The following is a 19,733-nucleotide window of genomic DNA, read 5'->3' on the forward strand; positions in this document are numbered from 1 at the left end:
TGGTGATGATATAAAAAATCCACTTTTTACAATTACAATATTTTATTTATTAAACACTGTCGTGGAAATTAGACAACACTCGCAGACTCGTCCTCTGAAGGTAAAAAGGTTTATTACAGAAAGACGGTTAATACAGGATAGAATAAAGCAGTGACACACCGCACACACTGTTCAGGAACGGTTTGAGGAACACGACAAATTGACTCAACCTCCGAATTCCCCAGATCTCGATCCGATCCAGCGTCTGCGAGACGTCCCGGACGAACAAGTCCGATCCACGGAGACCCGACCTCACAACTTACAAAACTTAAGGATCTGCTGCCGACGTCTCGGTCCCAGACACCACAGCACACCTTCAGAGGTCTCGTGGAGTCCGGGCCTCGACGGGTCCGAGCTGTTCTGGGTGGACAAGGAGAGGACGACCTACACGATAGTAATCCGGTGGTTTGATGTGAACATGAACTGAAGCTCTATATTATACGCGCTATAACAGACACTGTAACGATGGGAAACATTTCCATCACCCCTTAATGCTCACTTATTTGAAAACGCCAAATCACTTCACAGATGAGCATCCATACAGACATGCAGAACCACTGACACACAAATCAAAGTGTTTCAGTATTTCAGTTTTATTTATTCGCTGAAATTCAGAACATGTGATGTGATGATACAGGAGTCATAATAAACCTGTGATTACTGCTCTGAAGCTGTAAACTCTAAAAGGCACTGAATTTGATTCATTTATAAAGTTCATCAGCTCATAATCATTCGCTCTGAACTTGGATTCGGAATCATCGTTAGAATTATGTGGTGGTGGTGTTTTTTTGGGCCAGTAAAAAACCCCACTACAGACTCACACCCATATTACAACTACATATAAATCAGTCTAGACACCTATGATCTCGACGCTAGAGCGGTAGCTATAAGCGGCGATTACTTGTTAGCTAAAACATTAATAAACAAACACTGTGTGCATTTTATTTAGAAACGTTCCTTCGGACTAAAATATATAAATAATTGTAACTTTTTCCCTCCAGTTTATTTGCCGCCACCGAACGTTGAGTAAACCCCAGCGTGAGTAAATACTGTTAGAAACCGATTCGCATAAAAGTACTAGAAATGGACAAAACCTAAACGAGGAAATGAAACATGAGCAACTTTAATTTAAACAGAAAACCCAACACGTCAGTGTTTACATCGGCCTCGGAACAAAGGTGTGTTTTTATTTTATAAATAACAAATAAAGACATCTTCCACATGGGCAAATATATCCAATATCACATTAGTGTTAAATTGTGTTATTTATTTCTAGATATATCTTTATTCATTTTAAGTGGAATTGTCTCAAGTGTAATAATCATGTGATTATATTTTTATAAATAACTCCCTAATAAGAAATACAGATACATTTGTGTTTATGAAGTTCTTCTTGAAAAGAGTCTTTCAGTGTGTGAGTGAGTGAGTGAGTGAGTGAGTGAGTGTGTGTGTGTGTGTGTGTGTGTGTGTGTGTGTGTGTGTGTGTGTGTTCAGTCGTACTCCTGCCCGATGTACTTTGCTATTGTGCTCAGCTGTATGTTGGTCGTTCCCTCATAGATGGTTCCTGTGACAAAACACACACGCACGCACGCACACACACGCACACACACACACACACACACACACACACACACACACGTGTAAGTGATAAAACTCTCCGTATCGTGCTGTTAGAGGGAAATAATCAACATGGGGTGGTGTGTTGAAGCGAGTCACTGTTATCTTCCTGAAGTTGATTACTTTCCTATAACAGCGCCCCCAAGTGGTTTATTTCTCTTACACAGTACCACAGCAATTTACCAGTGATTACATTACATCATTTTTATCTCTTTATAGTTTATAGTTATAACTTGTGTTACAGCAGCTATAAATAGTAGTTCCCTGTGTGTGTGTGTGTGTGTGTGTGTGTGTGTGTGTGTGTTGTACACACTCACCTATCTTACAGTCTCTGTAGTATTTCTCTATAGGATAGTCCTTGGTGAAGCCGACGCCTCCCATCCACTCGATACACTTCGACGTGGTTAACGTCGCCACCTGCACACCGCACGTCACTCCGTCACTCTCTCTATCCTTCAGTCTCCGCTCTCTTTTCCCCTCTTTCCTTCCCAGCACTCTCTTAACTTCTGTCTTTTCCCTTTTCCCCCTTTCCTTTCTTTCTTCTTAACTTTCCCCTGATTTCTTTCCCCTTTCTATCCTCTTCCTTCCCTCTTTCCCTTGTTCTTTTCCTCTTTCCCCGTCATTCTCTTTTCCTCTTTATTTCTTTCTCCTTTATTTTCCCTTCCCTCATCCTCTTTCTTTCTGTCATTCTCTTTCCCTTCCTCCTTTCTTCCTTTACACTTCCCTTTTCTTCCTTCACTCTTCCCCCCCCCCCCCACTCCCTTTTCTCTCTCTCTCCTTCTGTCCTTTCACTCTTTCATTCCCTCTCACGCTCCGTTTCTGGTTCCCTCTTAATCGCTCTATCTTCCCCCTTACTTTCTCCATCCTTCACTCTTTCCTTCGCTCTCACTCGTTTCCTTCCCTTTTCCCCTCTTTCACTCCCCCTTGCTCTTTTACCCCCCATTTTCTTTAATTTTTTATTTATCTAACCATATCTATCTCATTTACTTTCTTTCTTTCTCTGTAGCTCTCTCTTTTCTTTTACAGACGTGTATGAGAGTAGAGTTGATATCAGTAACAGTGCAGTAGGACGTGGAGATGATGATGGTGGTGATGATGGTGTAGTGACGGAGCTCAGAGGGAGCAGTGTGTGTTTATTATATTAGTTATTAAAGTATTTATGATGTGGACCAGAGTGCAGCAGAGCATGAAGTAGGTGTGTTGTAATGGTAGTGAGTGAGTGACCTCTGAGGAGAAGTACTTGGCCATGCAGGCCTCTTTAATGAAGGGTCGCCCCGCCTCCCTCAGCCTCGCCGCGTTATAAGTGAGCAGCCTCGCCGCTTCCAGCTGAGTCGCCACGTGAGAAATCTGATGCTGCATCGCCTGAAAATCACACAACACCATCACCACGTTTAACACACGCTCACAACCACACAACACCATCACCACGTTTAACACACCGTACTCGTTACACACGCTCACAACCACACAACACCGTCACCACGTTTAACACACGCTCACAACCACACAACACCGTCACCACGTTTAACACACGCTCACAACCACACAACACCGTCACCACGTTTAACACACGCTCACAACCACACAACACCGTCACCACGTTTAACACACGCTCACAACCACACAACACCGTCACCACGTTTAACACAGATTTTCTAATCTTCAAAATCTAAAAACTGCATAAACTGGGTATAAGCACTGTCTGTGTGTGTGTGTGTGTGTGTGTGTGTGTGTGTGTGTGTGTGTGTGTGTGTGTGTGTGTATGTTACCTGGAAGTCAAAGATGCGTTTTCCGAACTGGACCCTCTGCTTGGTGTAGGGAACGGTGTGATCGAAACAGCCCTGAGCTAAACCCAGCATCTGATAACACACCAATATCACCATTAACACAGGAAGAAAGAGAGAGAGAGAGAGAGAGAGAGAGAGAGAGAGAGAGAGAGAGAGAGAACGGGCGAGACAGCAAGAGAGAGCGAGTGAGAGAGAGAAAAAGCAAGAGAGAGAGAGAGTGAGTGAGAGAAAAAGAGAGAGAGAGGGGGAGAGAGAGAGTGAGAGAGCGTGAGCGTGCGAGAGAGAAAAAGAGTGAGCAAGTGAGAGAGAGAGGGGGGAGAGAGAGAGAGAGTGAGAGAGTGAGCATGCGAGAGAGAGAAAGAGTGAGAGAGAGAGTGAGAGAGAGAGAGTGTGAGCATGCGAGAGAGAGAGTGAGAGAGAGTGAGAGAGTGAGAGAGAGCATGCAAGAGAGAGAGTGAGAGAGAGTGAGAGTGAGTGAGAGAGAGAGTGAGAGAGAGAGAGTGAGAGAGAGACAGAGAGAGAGAGAGGGACAGAGAGAGAGAGAGAGAGAGAGAGAGAGAGAGTGTGAGTGTGTGAGCATGCGAGAGAGAGAGTGAGAGAGAGAGAGTGAGAGAGAGAGAGTGTGAGTGTGTGAGCATGCGAGAGAGAGAGTGAGAGAGAGAGAGTGAGAGAGAGAGAGAGAGAGTGAGAGAGAGAGAGAGAGAGTGTGAGTGTGTGAGCATGCGAGAGAGAGAGTGAGAGTGAGAGAGAGAGAGTGAGTGTGTGAGCATGCGAGAGAGAGAGTGAGAGAGAGAGAGTGAGAGAGAGAGAGAGAGAGAGAGAGAGAGAGAGAGAGAGAGAGAACCTGTGCTGCGATACCGATCCTCCCTTCATTCAGCATCCCGATGGCGTATTTATATCCCTGACCCACTTCACCCAGGACGCTCTTCTCACCCACCTGCACCACATTAAACACACGTACACACGACACACCGACATTACAGGAACATCGGGCCATGAACACGTAGGGACCTTGAGAATGTGTGTGTGTGTGTGTACCGTGACGTTATCGAAGACGAGTGAGCAGGTAGACGAGGCTCTCAGCCCCAGTTTGTTCTCGTTCTTGCCGATGTGAAGCCCCTCAGTGTCCCGATCCACAATGAAGCACGTGATCCCTCTGTAACCCTGTCTCACACACACACACACACACACACACACACACACCAGTGAGAGATGGACAGATAGATGAACATGACTGAAACTTTCAGAGACGTGTGTGTGTGTGTGTGTGTGTGTGTGTGTGTGTGTGTGTGTGACTCACAGCTGAGGGGTCTGCATTAGCCATGACCAGAAACACTCCGGCGTACTCTGCGTTGCTGATCCACATCTTTGATCCGTTAATGACGTATTGACCTCCGCGCTTCTCCGCTCGCGTCTTCAGAGAGAAAGCGTCGCTCCCAGAGCCAGCCTCGGATAAACAAAAACTCCCAACCTGCAGAACCATACACACACACACACACACACACACACACACACACACACACAACTAGTAAAGAACACATGCACCAACAGAACTGTGTAAATGAGAACACACTTCAGTGTATCTTCATAAAGGAGGCGTGGCATAAATAAAGTGAGTCAGTCTCAATGAAGGAGGCGTGGCCTCTATGTGTCAGGCGTGGCCTCTATGTGTGTCAGTCTCAATAAAGAGGCGTGGCCTCTGTGTGTGTCAGTCTCAATAAAGAGGCGTGGCCTCTGTGTGTGTCAGTCTCAATGAAGAGGCGTGGCCTCTGTGTGTGTCAGTCTCAATAAAGAGGCGTGACCTCTGTGTGTGTCAGTCTCAATGAAGAGGCGTGGCCTCTGTGTGTGTCAGTCTCAATGAAGAGGCGTGGCCTCTGTGTGTGTCAGTCTCAATGAAGAGGCGTGGCCTCTGTGTGTGTCAGTCTTAATGAAGAGGCGTGACCTCTGTGTGTGTCAGTCTCAATGAAGGAGGCATGGCTTCTGTCAGACTCATTGAAGGAGGCGTGGCCTCTGTGTGTCAGTCTCAGTGAAGGAGGCGTGGCCTCTGTGTCTATTACAGTCTATGAAGAGATATTTCTAGCTGCAGTGCGCGCTGTCTCTCGGTGCTCTGACCATGTCGGAGGCGAGGCGAGGGAGGTATTTCTCTTTCTGCTCCTCGGTGCCCAGTTTGACCATCAGAGTGTTGATCAACGTGTTCTGGATGTCACACAGCACCGATATGGACGGGTCCACCTTCGCTAGCTCCTCAATCACTAGGATGGAGGAGAAGAAGGAGGAGCCTGTACCGCCGTACTTTGGGTTTATCTCAATCCCCATCAACTGCAACACACACACAAACGTCAGCACTAACACATTACTGTAGTGTGTACTGGATCTCTGATGAACTGCAGCACACACACTGACCCCCTGCTCAAACAGAGATCTGATCACTTCCGGGTCCATCGTAGAATTTTCATCCATCTGAGACACAAACGGAGCAATGCGCTCCTGAGCATACTTCCTCACTGTTAACACAAAGATTCAGGACGCGCAGTTACACTTCAAAATCGACAAAAATACCTATAAAGACATACATCATATTATACACACACACACCACTAGACAAGAGCTTTTATTATATAATAAATACATCTAATAAAAAGTATTATTGTCACATTAATATATTCATACTCACCCGCCTCCCTCATCATGTCCTCCTCCTCTGAGTACGTCTGTAAAGGAGGAAATCCGGCTGCTGGAGAGGAGCCGTGACGCAAAAACGGCCGGCATGAACACCATGGCTGCGTCAGCTGTCTGCTCACCTGCAGCCACCAACCATCAACCACAACACAGTAATGACAAGTGTTATAACTATGTGTTTATACAATTACTGTGTCCCAAACACTCCCTCCCTCCCTCACACACTCCTCATTCACTACACTGGAAAATAAGGTGCACTACTTAGAGGAAGCAGAACTGGTGACTGATTTTTTCAAATACAAATAGTAGTAAAAAAATTTAATAAAACAATATACAAAAAGATACGAGAGTGTGAAAGCATACAGAACTACATGCTTTGTATGAGATTTTCATAATAGCGCGTAGGGCTGGGCGATATGACAAAAATATCATTATCAAACGCATAAAACATACATCACCATACCAACGATATCTCTGAAAAATGTGTCGTTAAGTAATTTATCACGATACCGATATTATATTGATATATTGCCCAGCGCTAATAGCAAGATACATTAGATCAGTCTTTAGGCTTTTCTTTGTATTTACCAATATAAAACTGTTTATTATTGACGCAAAGTCAATTAGGAAAATATCAACATTGGGTAAAATTGTGAAAAATGTACACTTGTGAATACAATATTTATTTATATAACATGTAATGGTTAAAATAATATTTTTCACATTAGTCAATATCTGGAATTTTATGTGTGAAAATCGTATTACATCACACATTCATTAAAATTAGTAATTTGGTGACTGAAGTAAACGATTCCGTACAGTCCATTACGTCATCACTGTGCGACAGTATCCTCTTTCCTAACCAACTCTAACCGCTAATTCGCTAAATATACAGTTATTATTCTGTATCAAACCTAAAGAAAAAAAAAGTATAACAAAGAACAGTATTGTTAATTTGACTAAAATTACATGTTAGACTCCAGGTTAGATTATGTAGCACAATGAGTGAAAATATATCTATTCTATATCTATAACATTACGCCATTAACGTAAGTTAACTTAATTAATCGGCGTTTATATATGTGTGTGAAAAACAATAACGATCAGTCATTACATGCTGTATAATTAGCTTTGAAACCTAAACAAAATAAGTTCCAATTCATTTATTCACCTTTCCGAAGAACCTGAGCAAGGGCGCCGCCATTTTGTTACACTTGTTTACATACGGGTTCCTCTTGTCCGGCGTCTAAAATATTCGTGTGAAACAGCGACACTTGTGTCATCCTTATATAGTTTTAAATACACGTATCTTTAGACAGTATATTTTAACCGCAGGATTTACAACATATAGCATAATTATTTACTAAGTCGAGTGATCCGTGGATCGAAAACTGTTGTCTTTAATTTTTTAGATAGGAACCTATGTTTTTGTTCCTATGTTTTTTTCACACGAGGGACTCAATTTAGGTTTACACCACAATAGGACGTTTTCTCCCCACACCCGTAGTCGTGTGAAATCCGCATTCTGTGTTACGATTGGCTGTAATCTTTAGCACGCGGACGGTTCTTGTCCAATCTGCTTGTGAGGTGAAATTTCTAACCAATCAACACGCAGCAAGCGAGGTTCGTCGGAAAACAGTTGGGAGAAAAAAACGGGTTTGGTAGCTGTTAAAGTAGGTTCGCGACAGCATTAGTTTCGGTTATTGTGTACAATTTTTGATTTTGAGGATGTATTAGAACAGCTTTGGTAGGAATGATAGACTAATGTAAATCTGTGTTGTTCCCTTGGATTTTATTTGTACTTTTTAATGTAAATTTTCAACCATATTTTTAATTTTTGTCGGCTGCTAAGTAACCTGTTCATCGAAACACAGGTAAGCGTCTCTCTCTCTCTTTCTCTAGTCAACTCCATAATTATTGGCACCCTATCTCTCTCTCTCTCTCTCTCTCTCTCTCTCTCTCTCTCTCTCTCTCTCTCTCTCTCTCTCTCTCTCTGTATATATGTATATAGTTTTAATTATCTTCAATAAGTCCAAAATGTTGTTTTGAGAAAGTGATTCTTTCAGTTTGAAAGAATCACCAAACTTAATTTTTAATAAAATTCACTTGAACTTTGAACGAGCTGCCAATATCTCAGGAAACAATAACGGAAATATAATAATAATAATAATAATAATAATAATAATAATAATAATTCTTTTTTAATTATTTTTTTTTTTACACAAACCAGTCACAGTTAAGATCACAGAAACATTGGGCAGAGATAGGTTTTGAGTTGGTTTTTAAACGGTTGTAAATTGATTTATTGCAATTTATGGATTGACTGTTTTAGTGGGAAGGCCAGAAAAGAGCGCATTACAATCAATCAAGCTGAGAACTGATGAAGGAATGGACTAGTAATATTGCGAAGATGATCAAAAGCTGTGTTTTTGTGCGAGTGAAAAGAGAGCGTGGAGTCGGAGATAATCCCAAGGTTGCGGATGGTAGAGGACGGTCTGGACCGTCAGACGGTAGAGGACGGTCTGGACCATCAGACGGTAGAGGACGGTCTGGACCGTCAGACGGTAGAGGATGGTCTGACCAGGACACCGTTAATAAGCAATGAACTGACCAGGAGGACGAGATAGAACGTGTGGAGATGCTACTACTGACACATTTGCTTTTCTCAATATTGAGCTTGAGTAAATGACTGACCGTCCAGGAATCGATGTATTCGGATAAGTGGGGGATGTGTGTGGAAAGGAGCAGAATGATGTGAGCTAATCTAGGTTTGAGTGTCATGGGTGTAGCAATGGAAATGAAGGCCATGGCAGTGAATTACGCGACCTAAGGGAAGCATGTCGGTGATAAAAAGCAGTGGACCAAGCATGGAACCCTGAGGAACACGATGAGAAATGGAAACAATGGTGAATTTAAACTGACGACCAGAGAGGTAGGAAACGAACCAAGATGGAGCAATGGCAGAAATTCCACTAGCAGGAATCCGAGAATACTAAAGTATAGTATGTGAGATGGTTTCAGAAGCAGACCTAGCGTCTGACGAGGAGCAGAAAAGTACAGATCGTTAAAGGAGGCCGATACACGAGCACAACGATCATCAGCGATGGGCCGATAACTTTAGCAGCACCATATTCAAACGGTTAATTCAACAATATGTTAATTGTACCGCATATTTAATTTCCATTTTGATTGTACAGGAATTACAGTGTAAATATAAATAAATATACATTCATATAATTTAATAATAATAATAATACAAAAGTCTCTTCCTGAATCCAGTACATTCCATATAAGGAATGAAGAGACACCATTTTCTTAGTGATGTCTGGTGTGTGGTTACGTGTGTGTGGTCATTTGCATATAACCTCCCCACGTTAGCATAACCACGCCCAGTCATTAAATGCCACTTACATTCGTACTGACCGGCGTGTGTGTGTGTGTGTGCGTGTGTGTCTCAGCTCAGTGTAGATGCGGCTCGAGCGCATGGAATCGGCAGCACGTCCCGGTTGGACGATGAACGAGATGAAGGCGGAGCCTCTGGACTTTGTGCGAGACTTTCAGGAGTATCTCACTCAGCAGACGCATCACGTGAACGCGCTGTCGTCGTCTGTGAACGGGGAGAAAAGTGGCGAAGATCTGCAGACAGGTGAGAGACAGTTGCGAGACAGTTGCACGCTTCGAAGCCACGCCCCCAAAATGCATTTAGTGTTTTGGGGCTGTGGCTTTTGTAGGGCATGCTGATGAAATGGGTGGAGTTTGTTGTGCTACCTGTGTGTGAGTGGTGTGTGTTGTGTTGCAGGTGTGTGTGAGGCAGAACACGGTGAGATGGATCACCTGGCGTCTGTCGAGGTGCGTCTGGACACGGACAGATTTGAGAGGACGCGAGACGGAAAGTTCCGGTGTCGTTACTGCAGTTACGCCAGCAAGGGGCAGGCCAGACTGATCGAGCACATGCGCACACACACAGGTCTGACCTGGGGGGCTGTCTGTCCTCTTTCCCCCTTTTATTGCGGGTGAAAAAGTTTGCACTTGATTTGCATATTGATGTGTTCTCTCTTTCTTTCTTTCTTTTTTCATCGACCTTTCTCTTCAATATTTTTTTCTTTCTTGCTTTTGTTTAATTTTTTTCTTTCTCTTGACTTTTTCCTACTTTCTCTCTAATATATATATGTGTGCATGTGTGTGTGTGTGTGTGTGTGTGTGTGTGTGAAGGAGAGAAGCCTCACCGTTGTCAGCTCTGTCCGTTCTCCTCGGCGTACGAGCGACAGTTGGAGACACACATGCGCTCTCACACGGGCGAGAAGCCGTATAAGTGCGAGCTCTGTCCGTTCCGCTGTAACGACCGGAGTAACCTGTCTCACCATCGCCGCCGCCGACACAAACTCCGCCGCCTGACCAACGTGACCTCCACGCAGACCAAACCCGAACCTCTGTTCATCGCCGAGGACAAACCCCTCCCTCTTTCTCAGCTGGCAGCCAATCAGGAGCAAGACTGCAGCGACGACTTGCCTCCCAGTTCGCCCCAACAGTCTGCGGATGGCTACGAAAGGGAGGTCAAAGATCATGCTCTGACTCCGCCCTCTCAGGAGCCTAACACGGACACGATCCTGAGTCCGGAATCTTCCCCAGTGCGGATCAACGCTCAGACGCTGTTCTTCTGCCCGCATTGCCAGACGTACTTCGGGGATAACGTGCTCTACACCGTGCATATGGGTTGCCATGGTTACGACCAGCCGTTTCAGTGTAACGTCTGCGGCGTGCACTGCAGCGACAAGTATGACTTCGCCTGTCACTTCGCCCAGGGACAGCACCGCAAGTGACACACGCACACACTAGTATTTATGCTTTTTTTCTTTTATATATATACACAGACCCGCCCACTTTCTCTTCCATGGTCTTCAGGCCACGCCCCCTCTCAGAGCTGGTCTCATTTATGTATACATGTAGCCATTTCATTTTCATACCCACAATGCAATATAAGGGCCTACGTGTACGCGCCACCTCGATCATTTCCAGCTAGTATGTCATTTCAGTTACATGGCTGCATCATTTTCGATGGCATTTTATGACACGCCCATTTAGAGCCACTCTGATTTGGAATTTAAAGAACACACCCACTTTTCCTTTTATGGTCGGTATGTCATTTGACGAACACGCCCACATTATTTCTTTTTAAAACCCCAACAGTCAGTATCATTTCCATATTCAGTATCTCATTTAAAGGAAACACCCACTTTTCCTTTTCTATGACATCCAAGCAACCATGTTCTTAAAGCTCACTCAGAGACGTGGTTCTCAAGCCACGCCCATGAAGAGCTGATCTCATTTTCATATGCAGTTTGTCATTTAAAGGGAACACCCAATTTCTGTTCTATGTCCTTCAAGCCATCAAGCCACGCCCACTCCGAGCCACTCTCCTTGCCATATATGGCATCTACTTTAAAGGACATACCCACTTTTCCTCTTCTATGCCGTTCAATCAACTATGTTCTTAAAGCCACGCCCACTCTGAGATGTTCTGATATCTATAACGCCACAACTGTATTTGCGTCTGTGGTTTTCAAGCCACGCCCACTTAGATCCACTCTCATTGCCGTATACAATATGTAATTTAAAGACCACACCCACTCTCTTCCACGTTCTTAAAGCCACACCCACTCAGAGCCATTCCAATATTTATATATATTTATATAGTATGTAATAGCACCGCATTCTCTTCTAATATCAAGCCACGCCCACTCAGTCAGTGTCATTACCTTGTACAGTGTGCAATTTTAATGACACGCTCACGTTCTTTTCTATGGTCTGAAAGCCACGCCTACTTATAGCTGCTCTAATCTGAAGCACACGCCCACTTTCTGTTCTATGTCATTCAGGTACACACAGCAGAACGTACATAGAACTGTTTTTTTCCCCGACCAGTTTTGTATGATCCCAGTACAAGCCCCGCCCATTTAGAACTGCTCTCCTTACATATACAGAATATAATTAAACGGCCACGCCCATTTTTCCTTGAGGACCGCCATTGAAATCGTTACTATTTATGGCCTTCAAGCCACAATATACCGCCACCTTCCTTAACTTTCTAAACTAAAAGTATTTAGTGTTTATATTAATGTGTGTCTGAACTGTTGGCAGATTTCTAATAAAAACATACTTCAATTAGATGTTAATAAATTGACATTTTTGTCCATTTTTTTTTTTTACATTGTATTTGTAACTCGATTTAATTTGAATTTTATAAAACAGGAAGTGTTCTGTATAACAACCTCTGATTTATTTCATGTTTTATAAACTGCTGAGATTTTTACACGTTTAGGAAAGTTTTAAACATTTATTTTTAAAATGTGTTGTTATATGTGAAATGATAGTTATAAACTGCTGGTGTGTGTGTGAGAGAGAGAGAGGTGCGTAAGATAGTGAGGTTTTGGATTGAATATCTTCATAGTTTTACAGAATTTACTGTTTCAAAGAATTCACAGTACGGATGTAGGATTGCACCAACCGATTTAGAAGAAAAAAAAGAAAAGAACAGGCGTGATTTATTTAGTGACACGATTTTAATCTCTGAATAAAAAAAACAAACAGAAAGGAGGATTCCATCAGCGAAACTTATTCACAGAATAAAATATAAAACGTCATTTCATCAAAACATAGAAATAATGACACGTTTAACCGAAATGAGTGAGAACACAACTGCGCATCAGGAAATAATTAACGTCTGAACAAAACGATACCGAACGTACGCTGAAGAATTTCTCTCTAAATTAATAAAGCTAAATTTATTTAAAAATATATCGAAGAAACAAACATTTATGATTTTATAATTAACATTAACAGCTGTGTACTGTAATTCTGTCTTTTTATTTAAATCTGATTTTAATTATATCTGATGGGGAAAAAAATTGGTGTGTGTGTGTATATACAATTTATTGCATTTCACAATAAATAATAATTTTAAATAATTGTTGATGTTAGAAAATAAAGAAGATGCCATAATGAAGGCAACAATTAACATTATTAATCAAGTAAATTTAATTAGGGCTTCACTTCAGCTCTTATTGTAATTAATAATAAAAATTCATTATTTAAAAAGTGTATTTATTGGGTATTTTTAGGCTCTTATTGTAATTAATAAAAAAAAGTCAATTCAGTTGGGGGCGGCTGTGGATCAGGTGGTGGAGCGGGTTGTCCACTAATCGTAGGGTTGGCGGTTCCATTCCCGGCCCACGTGACTCCACATGCCGAAGTGTCCTCGGGTAAGACACTGAACCCCGAGTTGCTCCCGATGGCAAGCTCTTGCATGGCAGCTCTGCTACCACTGGTGAGAGTGTGTGAATGAGACACGGATAAAAGCGCTATATAAGTGCGCCATTTACCATTTAAGTCTTTTTTGGCTCTTATTGTAATTAATAAAAATGTCATTAAAAAGTGCATTAATTAGGTATTTAAATGAATTATATAATTGTTTAATTATTGTAATTAATAATTTAAAAAGTGAGGGCTTTTAGGCTGTTGTGATTAATAATAAATGTCATTAAAAAGTGCATTAATTAGGTATTTAAATGAATAACTGAATTGTTTATTGTAATGTCATTTTTTACAGGTCAGTGAAGTGAAGTTCGGTGAGTGAATCTCAGCAGAGACACGCTGACTGATTTTATTGTTTAGAAGTGAAGCTGTTCTGCGTGTGAGATTATGAGCTGGATGTGGAGTGAACGCCGCGCCGCTGCATCGTCACGTGTGTTCTGCGTGTAAACGTGTCGGTCGCGATGTTAACCACGTGCTCCACACACACACACTCGTCCTGTCCCAGCTGCTGGAGAACCTGAGCTCTGAGTTCCTGCAGGAAGCGACTCTTCTCCTCACTCAGTTCTCTCGCTAACGCCTTCATCTCCTCGCCGCTCTGCGAGCACGCTACACACATCACCACCATCATCACCACCACCATCACCATCATCATCATCACCATCACCATCACCATCATCATCACCATCACCATCATCATCATTACACATTATAATCCACTGTGCTGAGGAACTCTGGACTCTGATTGGTCAGAGGGTGTTGATTAATTTTCGGTTACCTCTCGCCGTCACCATGGCCTGAGAGACGAGTCTCCTGCACACCTGATCCACCTGGTGCACCACACTGCAGGCACAGCGCTGTCTGTCTGCCTCCTGAGAGAGAGATTCAATTAAAAAATTTTAAAATTAAATGAATAAGTGTGTGTGTGTGTGTGTGTGTGTGTTTTACCCTCTGCTCGGAATCATCCTGAACTGGACTCAGAGGATTTTCTACTGCTGAAGAAATCACCTGCAGCATCTCCTGTCTGAAACACACACACACACACACACACACACACACACACACACACACACACACACTCTCTGCTCATTTTAAATACACTGAGTTATTCTACTGAACTAAACATAAGTAAGTGTGTGTGTGACGGTGTGTGTGTGAGACGGTGTGCGTGTCGTACAGGTGTGTGTATGTGTCATATAGGTGTGTGTGACAGTGTATTTGTCGTTACAGTGTTTGTCGTACAGGTGTGTGTGTGTAAGACAGTGTGTGCGTCGTACAGGTGTGTGTGTGACGGTGTATTTGTTGTGACGGTGTTTGTCGTACAGGTGTGTGTGTGTGCGTGTGTGTGTGTGTGTGAGACAGTGTGTGTGTCGTACAGGTGTGTGTGTGTGTGTGTGTGTGTGAGACGGTGTGTGTGTCGTACAGGTGTGTGTGTGTGACGGTGTGTCTGTTGTCCACAGTCACACTGTTCTTCTCCCACTGATTCTTCACGGTGTTTGGAGGCTCCATGCGATTGGCCATCTCAATGATGACATCATCCGGCACCGGCTGACCTCTGACCCTGTTTCTATGGAGACACACTTCTAGCGGACAGTGCAGGTAGACCTCACAGAACCCCACTGAATCTGCAGCCAATCAGAGAGTGTGTATAGAAATGTTTGAATAATGATAATAATAATAATAATAATAATAGTAGTAGTAGTAGTAGTAGTAGTAGTGTGTACGTTTCCGGGCGAGCTGGTACACTCCGTATCTCATGCTGTGGTAGTAGAAGTTGTCGTCGAGCAGCAGGGCGAGTCTCTGAGGTCCGGAGTGTGTGTTCTGTAACACTGGGAGGATCTGCTGCTTCTTCATGGCCTCTTTAAAGTGTTCACACACACTTCCTGTTCCTCCTGCAGTGTGTGTGTGAGGTTTGTCAGCGCTGAGCTCCTGCAGGAAACTGTCCACACACTCCAACACGGCCTGTCTGTGCTGCTTCCACCCCGCCTGCTACACACACACACACACACACACACACAAAACAGCATTCATATTTATATTATATATATATATAAAATCATCTCATACCCACCCTCCACACCAGCAGCAGTGTCAGTAAGGGGCGTGGCCTAAAGTCTTATAAAAACGTGATTTGAATGCCAAAGTTTACATTTGATTTGTTTATTAAACTGGGTTTATTTAGCTACATCAGCCTCGTAACTCCTCGTAACTATAGAAACAAACTTCAAACGGCGAACACGGCTGACCCGCAATACGTTTAGAGTACATTTTATTTACTACTTCCAACACGTGTGTTAGATTCTGAATAAACCTTCTCTATCTTCTCCATCTACTCAACTCCTCGAGTTCTGCACTCTGATTGGTCAGGAGATGGTGAAGAGTTTCCTACAACAGCGACTCTGACAGTAGCGCAGCTGCACACCACAGCTTTATATTTATTAATGTGCTCCTTTTAATACGTTATCATTTCTATAGTAACAGCTCATTCACAGGAACGTGAGAGATGTTTATGTAAGGTGTAGGTTATGGAAGGAGTCTCCAGTGTCAGTTTCCCCACATCTTCAGGACAGAGGAGTTTACGCTCTCATCAAAAAAGATAGAGAGGGAATAGAGAGAGAGAATAGAGAGAGAGAATAAAGAGAGGGAATAGAGAGAGAATAGAGAGAGAATAAAGAGAGAATAAAGAGAGAGGGAATAGAGAGAGAGAATAGAGAGAGATGGTGAGGGAACGAGTGTTTATAGCTGCTATAATGTAAGTGAGAACAGGAAGTAACTCTCTTCACAGGTATGAACTGTAACTCTGAGAGGTAGAAGAGGAATAAAACACTAGAGCACGATTTAAAAGCTGTTACCTCTTTAGATTTCTCCTCATCCTCATCCTCCTCTCTCTCAGGTGTGGTGAAGTGAAAAGCCTCCTCAGGTATTAACTCATCATATGAGATGATAAAAGTCCTCCAGCCGAGTGTGTGCAGGTGATCAGAGAGGAGGTGTGTGAGTGTGGACTTCCCCACCGCAGGTAACCCGCACAGCACGCACACACACGCTCGCGCGCACACACCTGCTGAGCTCTGCGTGTTCATCATCACAGCCCCGTTATCAGTGAATACACTGGAAGAGAATTTATAGCATGTTTTATTATTTATTTATTTTTTATTATTATTTTTATCTGCCCACGTTAGTAGTCCATGAAATATGTCATCAATTTTGAAAGTTTTTTATTTTATTATTATTATTATTATTATTATTATTATTATTATTATTATTATTATTATTATTATTATTTTTAAATAAACCGAGAAATACACAACGCGTAACTAACGACTACACGAGCTGTGCCGGAACCCGGAAGTGTGACGTCACGAGTGCGTTCAAAACACCCCCGTTCTCACTCTCCCTTAGATCAGGACACTTCACCTGAATAAGGAAAGTGTTTGCTGCTCGTTATTTGGAGTTTGTAAGCGCACACATCGGGTAAAATACACAAAATAAACTAATGTTTAAATAAATAAATAAATTACATCGATTTAAGTGTGCAGCGTGTCTGAGAACTAAAAATGACGGGCAAGGGATTCATATCAGCTTTTAAAACAGATTAGTTGTTTATGTACTACTGAAGACTTGCTTTTTATTAATTCGAATGATTTCTAATAATAATGATTAAGTGGAATTAAGATTAGAATTCCATTATTCGTTGTTTTTCTTCACGAAATAACACGTCAGTAGAATTCAGGGTCATTTCTGTGACCCTACACTTCACTACACAGGGGAAAAGGACGATTTGAGACGCGTCCTAGTTCTCGCCAGCTCATTGGCCAGGATTATACACGTGATGTGTGACGTCAGGAAAACAACGCTTTCCAGCCGTGTGTGAGTTCTGTTTTTGTAAAAAAAAAAAAAAAAAAAAGTAAGTAAAAATCACATGGATGATAATAATAATAATAATAATAATAATAATAATAATAATAATAATAATAGGAATAATTTTATTTTTATAGCGCATTTCTACAAACTTTATAATTATAAAGCACAAATAACAGCAAGAATTAAAATACTACTACTACTAATAATAATAATAAGAAGAAGAAGAGGAATGACACTTTTATTAATAGGTAATAATTTCCCCAAATTTATTATTGTTAAAGCACAAATAAAGGTTAATTTTACTATCTAGGTTAATTATTACATAATATATTTAATAAATAATGCTATTTATAGAGCACAAGAAGGCTTAGATTTTTAAGTTTTACTCTTGAATACTGAAATTAAAGTAAAAGATGATCTTTGGTGTAAGTAGAGAACCTGATGGTACTCTCAGAATAACGAAACTAATTAAATTATTAAATGGTGGTGCCTCAATGGGTTACTGATCAGAAGGTCGGGGGTTCAAGCTGCCACTGTTGGGCCCTTGAGCAAAGCCCTTAACCCTCTCTGCTCCAGGGGGCGCTGCTCCATCATGGCTGACCCTGCGCTCTGACCCCAACTTCCTGTCATGCTGGGGTATACGAAGTAAAGAATTGTGCTGTAATGTAAATGTGACAAATAAAGGCGTCTTCTTCTGTTCCAGCTCTGAGTATCACTGTCTGTAGTGATGAGTCTGTACTGTTGCTGAGTCTCTGCAGTTGCTGTTGTTCACCACATGGTGGCGGTGTGAATCCGCTGTGAAACTTCCCCAGCATGCTCTTTAAATATACTGAACAACTTCTGATCATGAATGTATTATAAAATACAAAACATTCACTTTAACATGAACTTATGACTATATCGTCACCCTTACCTTACACTCTATACATTTTCTCAGCCGCTGTGTCTGTTTTTTTTTTGTTTTGTTTTGTTTTTTTTTGGCGGATTTTGCTCAAAATGTTCCCATTAGGTCCTGACTTCTCGGACTCTGTACATCCGCGGTCACCATCCCTGCCCCTGGAGATCTACCTTCCTGAAGACTTTATCTTCAACCATAATCGTGGTCACCGTGAATTAGATGGTCAGGTGGGCATGATTATGGAGTAGAGATGGTGACCACTGATGTACATTAACACCTGGAGTTAAAAGGTAGTCAATAGGATGATGTGCTTTCCTCTAGGGGGCAGTGGTGACTTGTAGCTGGTGTGTGTGTGTGTGTGTGTGTGTGTGTGTGTGTGTGTGTGTGTGAGAGAGAGAGAGAGAGAGAGAGAGAGAGAGAGAGAGAGAGAGAGAGAGAGAGAGAGAGAGAGCTCTTTAGATAAATAAATTGATAATTTAAAAAAAGAAACACACTGTAAATGTAAACAACATTCACTCTGAGGCATCTTTAAGTAAAACCCCAAGTGATATAATCTTTTATATACATCTTTTAAATTCCATATTTTAAAGTAGTAATCCAAATTTCCAGTAATCCCAGCACAATGACACATAGCACAAGGCAATAAGCACAAATGATGTCTGACTTTCATTATTTTTAATAAATTGCACAAAACTAAGTCCGACAAATTTTGAGATCCATGAAACACTGCATGTGTTTGACTTGAGTGTTTAGTGTTAATAATAAGCCACGCCTCCTTCACTGAGACTGACATACAGAAGCCACACCTCCTTCACTTAAGACTGTCTCACAGGCCACACCTCCTTCGCTGAGATTGACATACAGGAGGCACTCCTTTACTGAGACTGTCATACAGAAGCCACACCTCCTTCACTGAGACTGACTCTCACAGGCCACACCTCCTTCATAGAGACTGACACACAGAGGCCACACCTCCTGTAGACTCTCCACATTTTTAAAAAAACATTGATTCGGTGGAGTTTTCTGTAAGGAGATGTTTATTTTACGTTTTCAGAAGCAGTATATTTTACTATAACAACAATTTTTTGTCTGACGTTAAATTGTGAATCTCTGAGTTGTGAAAGAATCTTAAACCAGGACGATAGCTCGGTTGTTCCAGACGTCTCAGGGTCCAGATTGCGGTCGTCTCCTTCTGCTGTGGCTTCACTCAGCGCACTGATCGTTTCTAATTGAATTCAGCGAGAGCGTTTCGTGTGTCTGAGTCTGCACCATTTTAATCATCTGTGATTTATTACTCATGAAGCCGCCATCAGAATCCTGCAGAGGGCGCTGTTTTCAGGTCAGCTCTGAGTTTCCTGCTCAGGGGTCCAGACTAGTATCACTTCCGAGCGTACGGTTTTAGCTTAGCAGAACCTTTTCTAAACATCACCGTTGGAGTTTTTGTTTCTACCAGCGTTCAGTACGTTTAGTCGGGGGTTGTGAGAAGATTTGTATAAAACGTTCGCACAATGTTAGTTTTAGTGTAAAACTAAGAACGTTGCATG

General features: G+C 42.2%; 3 protein-coding genes across 5 annotated transcripts; 1 reads left to right on the forward strand and 2 right to left on the reverse strand.

Annotated features, from left to right (window-relative positions):
* Positions 1–608: 608 nt before the first annotated feature.
* Positions 609–7,425, reverse strand: acadsb (acyl-CoA dehydrogenase short/branched chain). The gene is made up of 11 exons (XM_053685011.1): positions 7,294–7,425; positions 6,118–6,244; positions 5,847–5,947; positions 5,556–5,762; positions 4,744–4,914; positions 4,482–4,607; positions 4,288–4,380; positions 3,426–3,515; positions 2,881–3,018; positions 1,974–2,073; positions 609–1,603 (listed from the first exon to the last, which is right to left on the reverse strand). Exons 1-11 carry the CDS (start codon positions 7,324–7,326, stop codon positions 1,530–1,532), a joined length of 1,260 nt encoding a protein of 419 aa, XP_053540986.1. The 5' UTR covers positions 7,327–7,425; the 3' UTR covers positions 609–1,529.
* Positions 7,426–7,736: 311 nt separating this feature from the next.
* On the forward strand, positions 7,737–13,865 carry LOC108273618 (zinc finger protein Pegasus). 2 transcript variants are annotated; one of them, XM_017482974.3, is made up of 5 exons: positions 7,737–7,996; positions 9,581–9,768; positions 9,922–10,089; positions 10,335–10,957; positions 13,729–13,865. In XM_017482974.3, exons 2-4 carry the CDS (start codon positions 9,591–9,593, stop codon positions 10,940–10,942), a joined length of 954 nt encoding a protein of 317 aa, XP_017338463.1. In that variant the 5' UTR covers positions 7,737–7,996; positions 9,581–9,590; the 3' UTR covers positions 10,943–10,957; positions 13,729–13,865. The 2 variants fall into 2 exon arrangements, with proteins under 2 accessions (XP_017338463.1, XP_017338462.1); XM_017482973.3 differs by lacking the exon at positions 13,729–13,865 and having other exon boundaries at positions 7,738–7,996; positions 10,335–12,299.
* On the reverse strand, positions 12,674–16,720 carry LOC108273621 (L-seryl-tRNA(Sec) kinase). Of its 2 annotated transcripts, none has more exons than XM_053685014.1 (6): positions 16,283–16,720; positions 15,155–15,416; positions 14,854–15,055; positions 14,379–14,454; positions 14,209–14,302; positions 12,674–14,039 (listed from the first exon to the last, which is right to left on the reverse strand). In XM_053685014.1, exons 1-6 carry the CDS (start codon positions 16,511–16,513, stop codon positions 13,819–13,821), a joined length of 1,086 nt encoding a protein of 361 aa, XP_053540989.1. In that variant the 5' UTR covers positions 16,514–16,720; the 3' UTR covers positions 12,674–13,818. The 2 variants fall into 2 exon arrangements, with proteins under 2 accessions (XP_053540989.1, XP_053540988.1); XM_053685013.1 differs by having other exon boundaries at positions 15,155–15,419; positions 16,283–16,716.
* Between the last annotated feature and the right edge of the window lie 3,013 nt (positions 16,721–19,733).

This window comes from Ictalurus punctatus, chromosome 13, assembly GCF_001660625.3.
Source record: "Ictalurus punctatus breed USDA103 chromosome 13, Coco_2.0, whole genome shotgun sequence".
NCBI classification, from domain to species: Eukaryota; Metazoa; Chordata; class Actinopteri; order Siluriformes; family Ictaluridae; genus Ictalurus; species Ictalurus punctatus.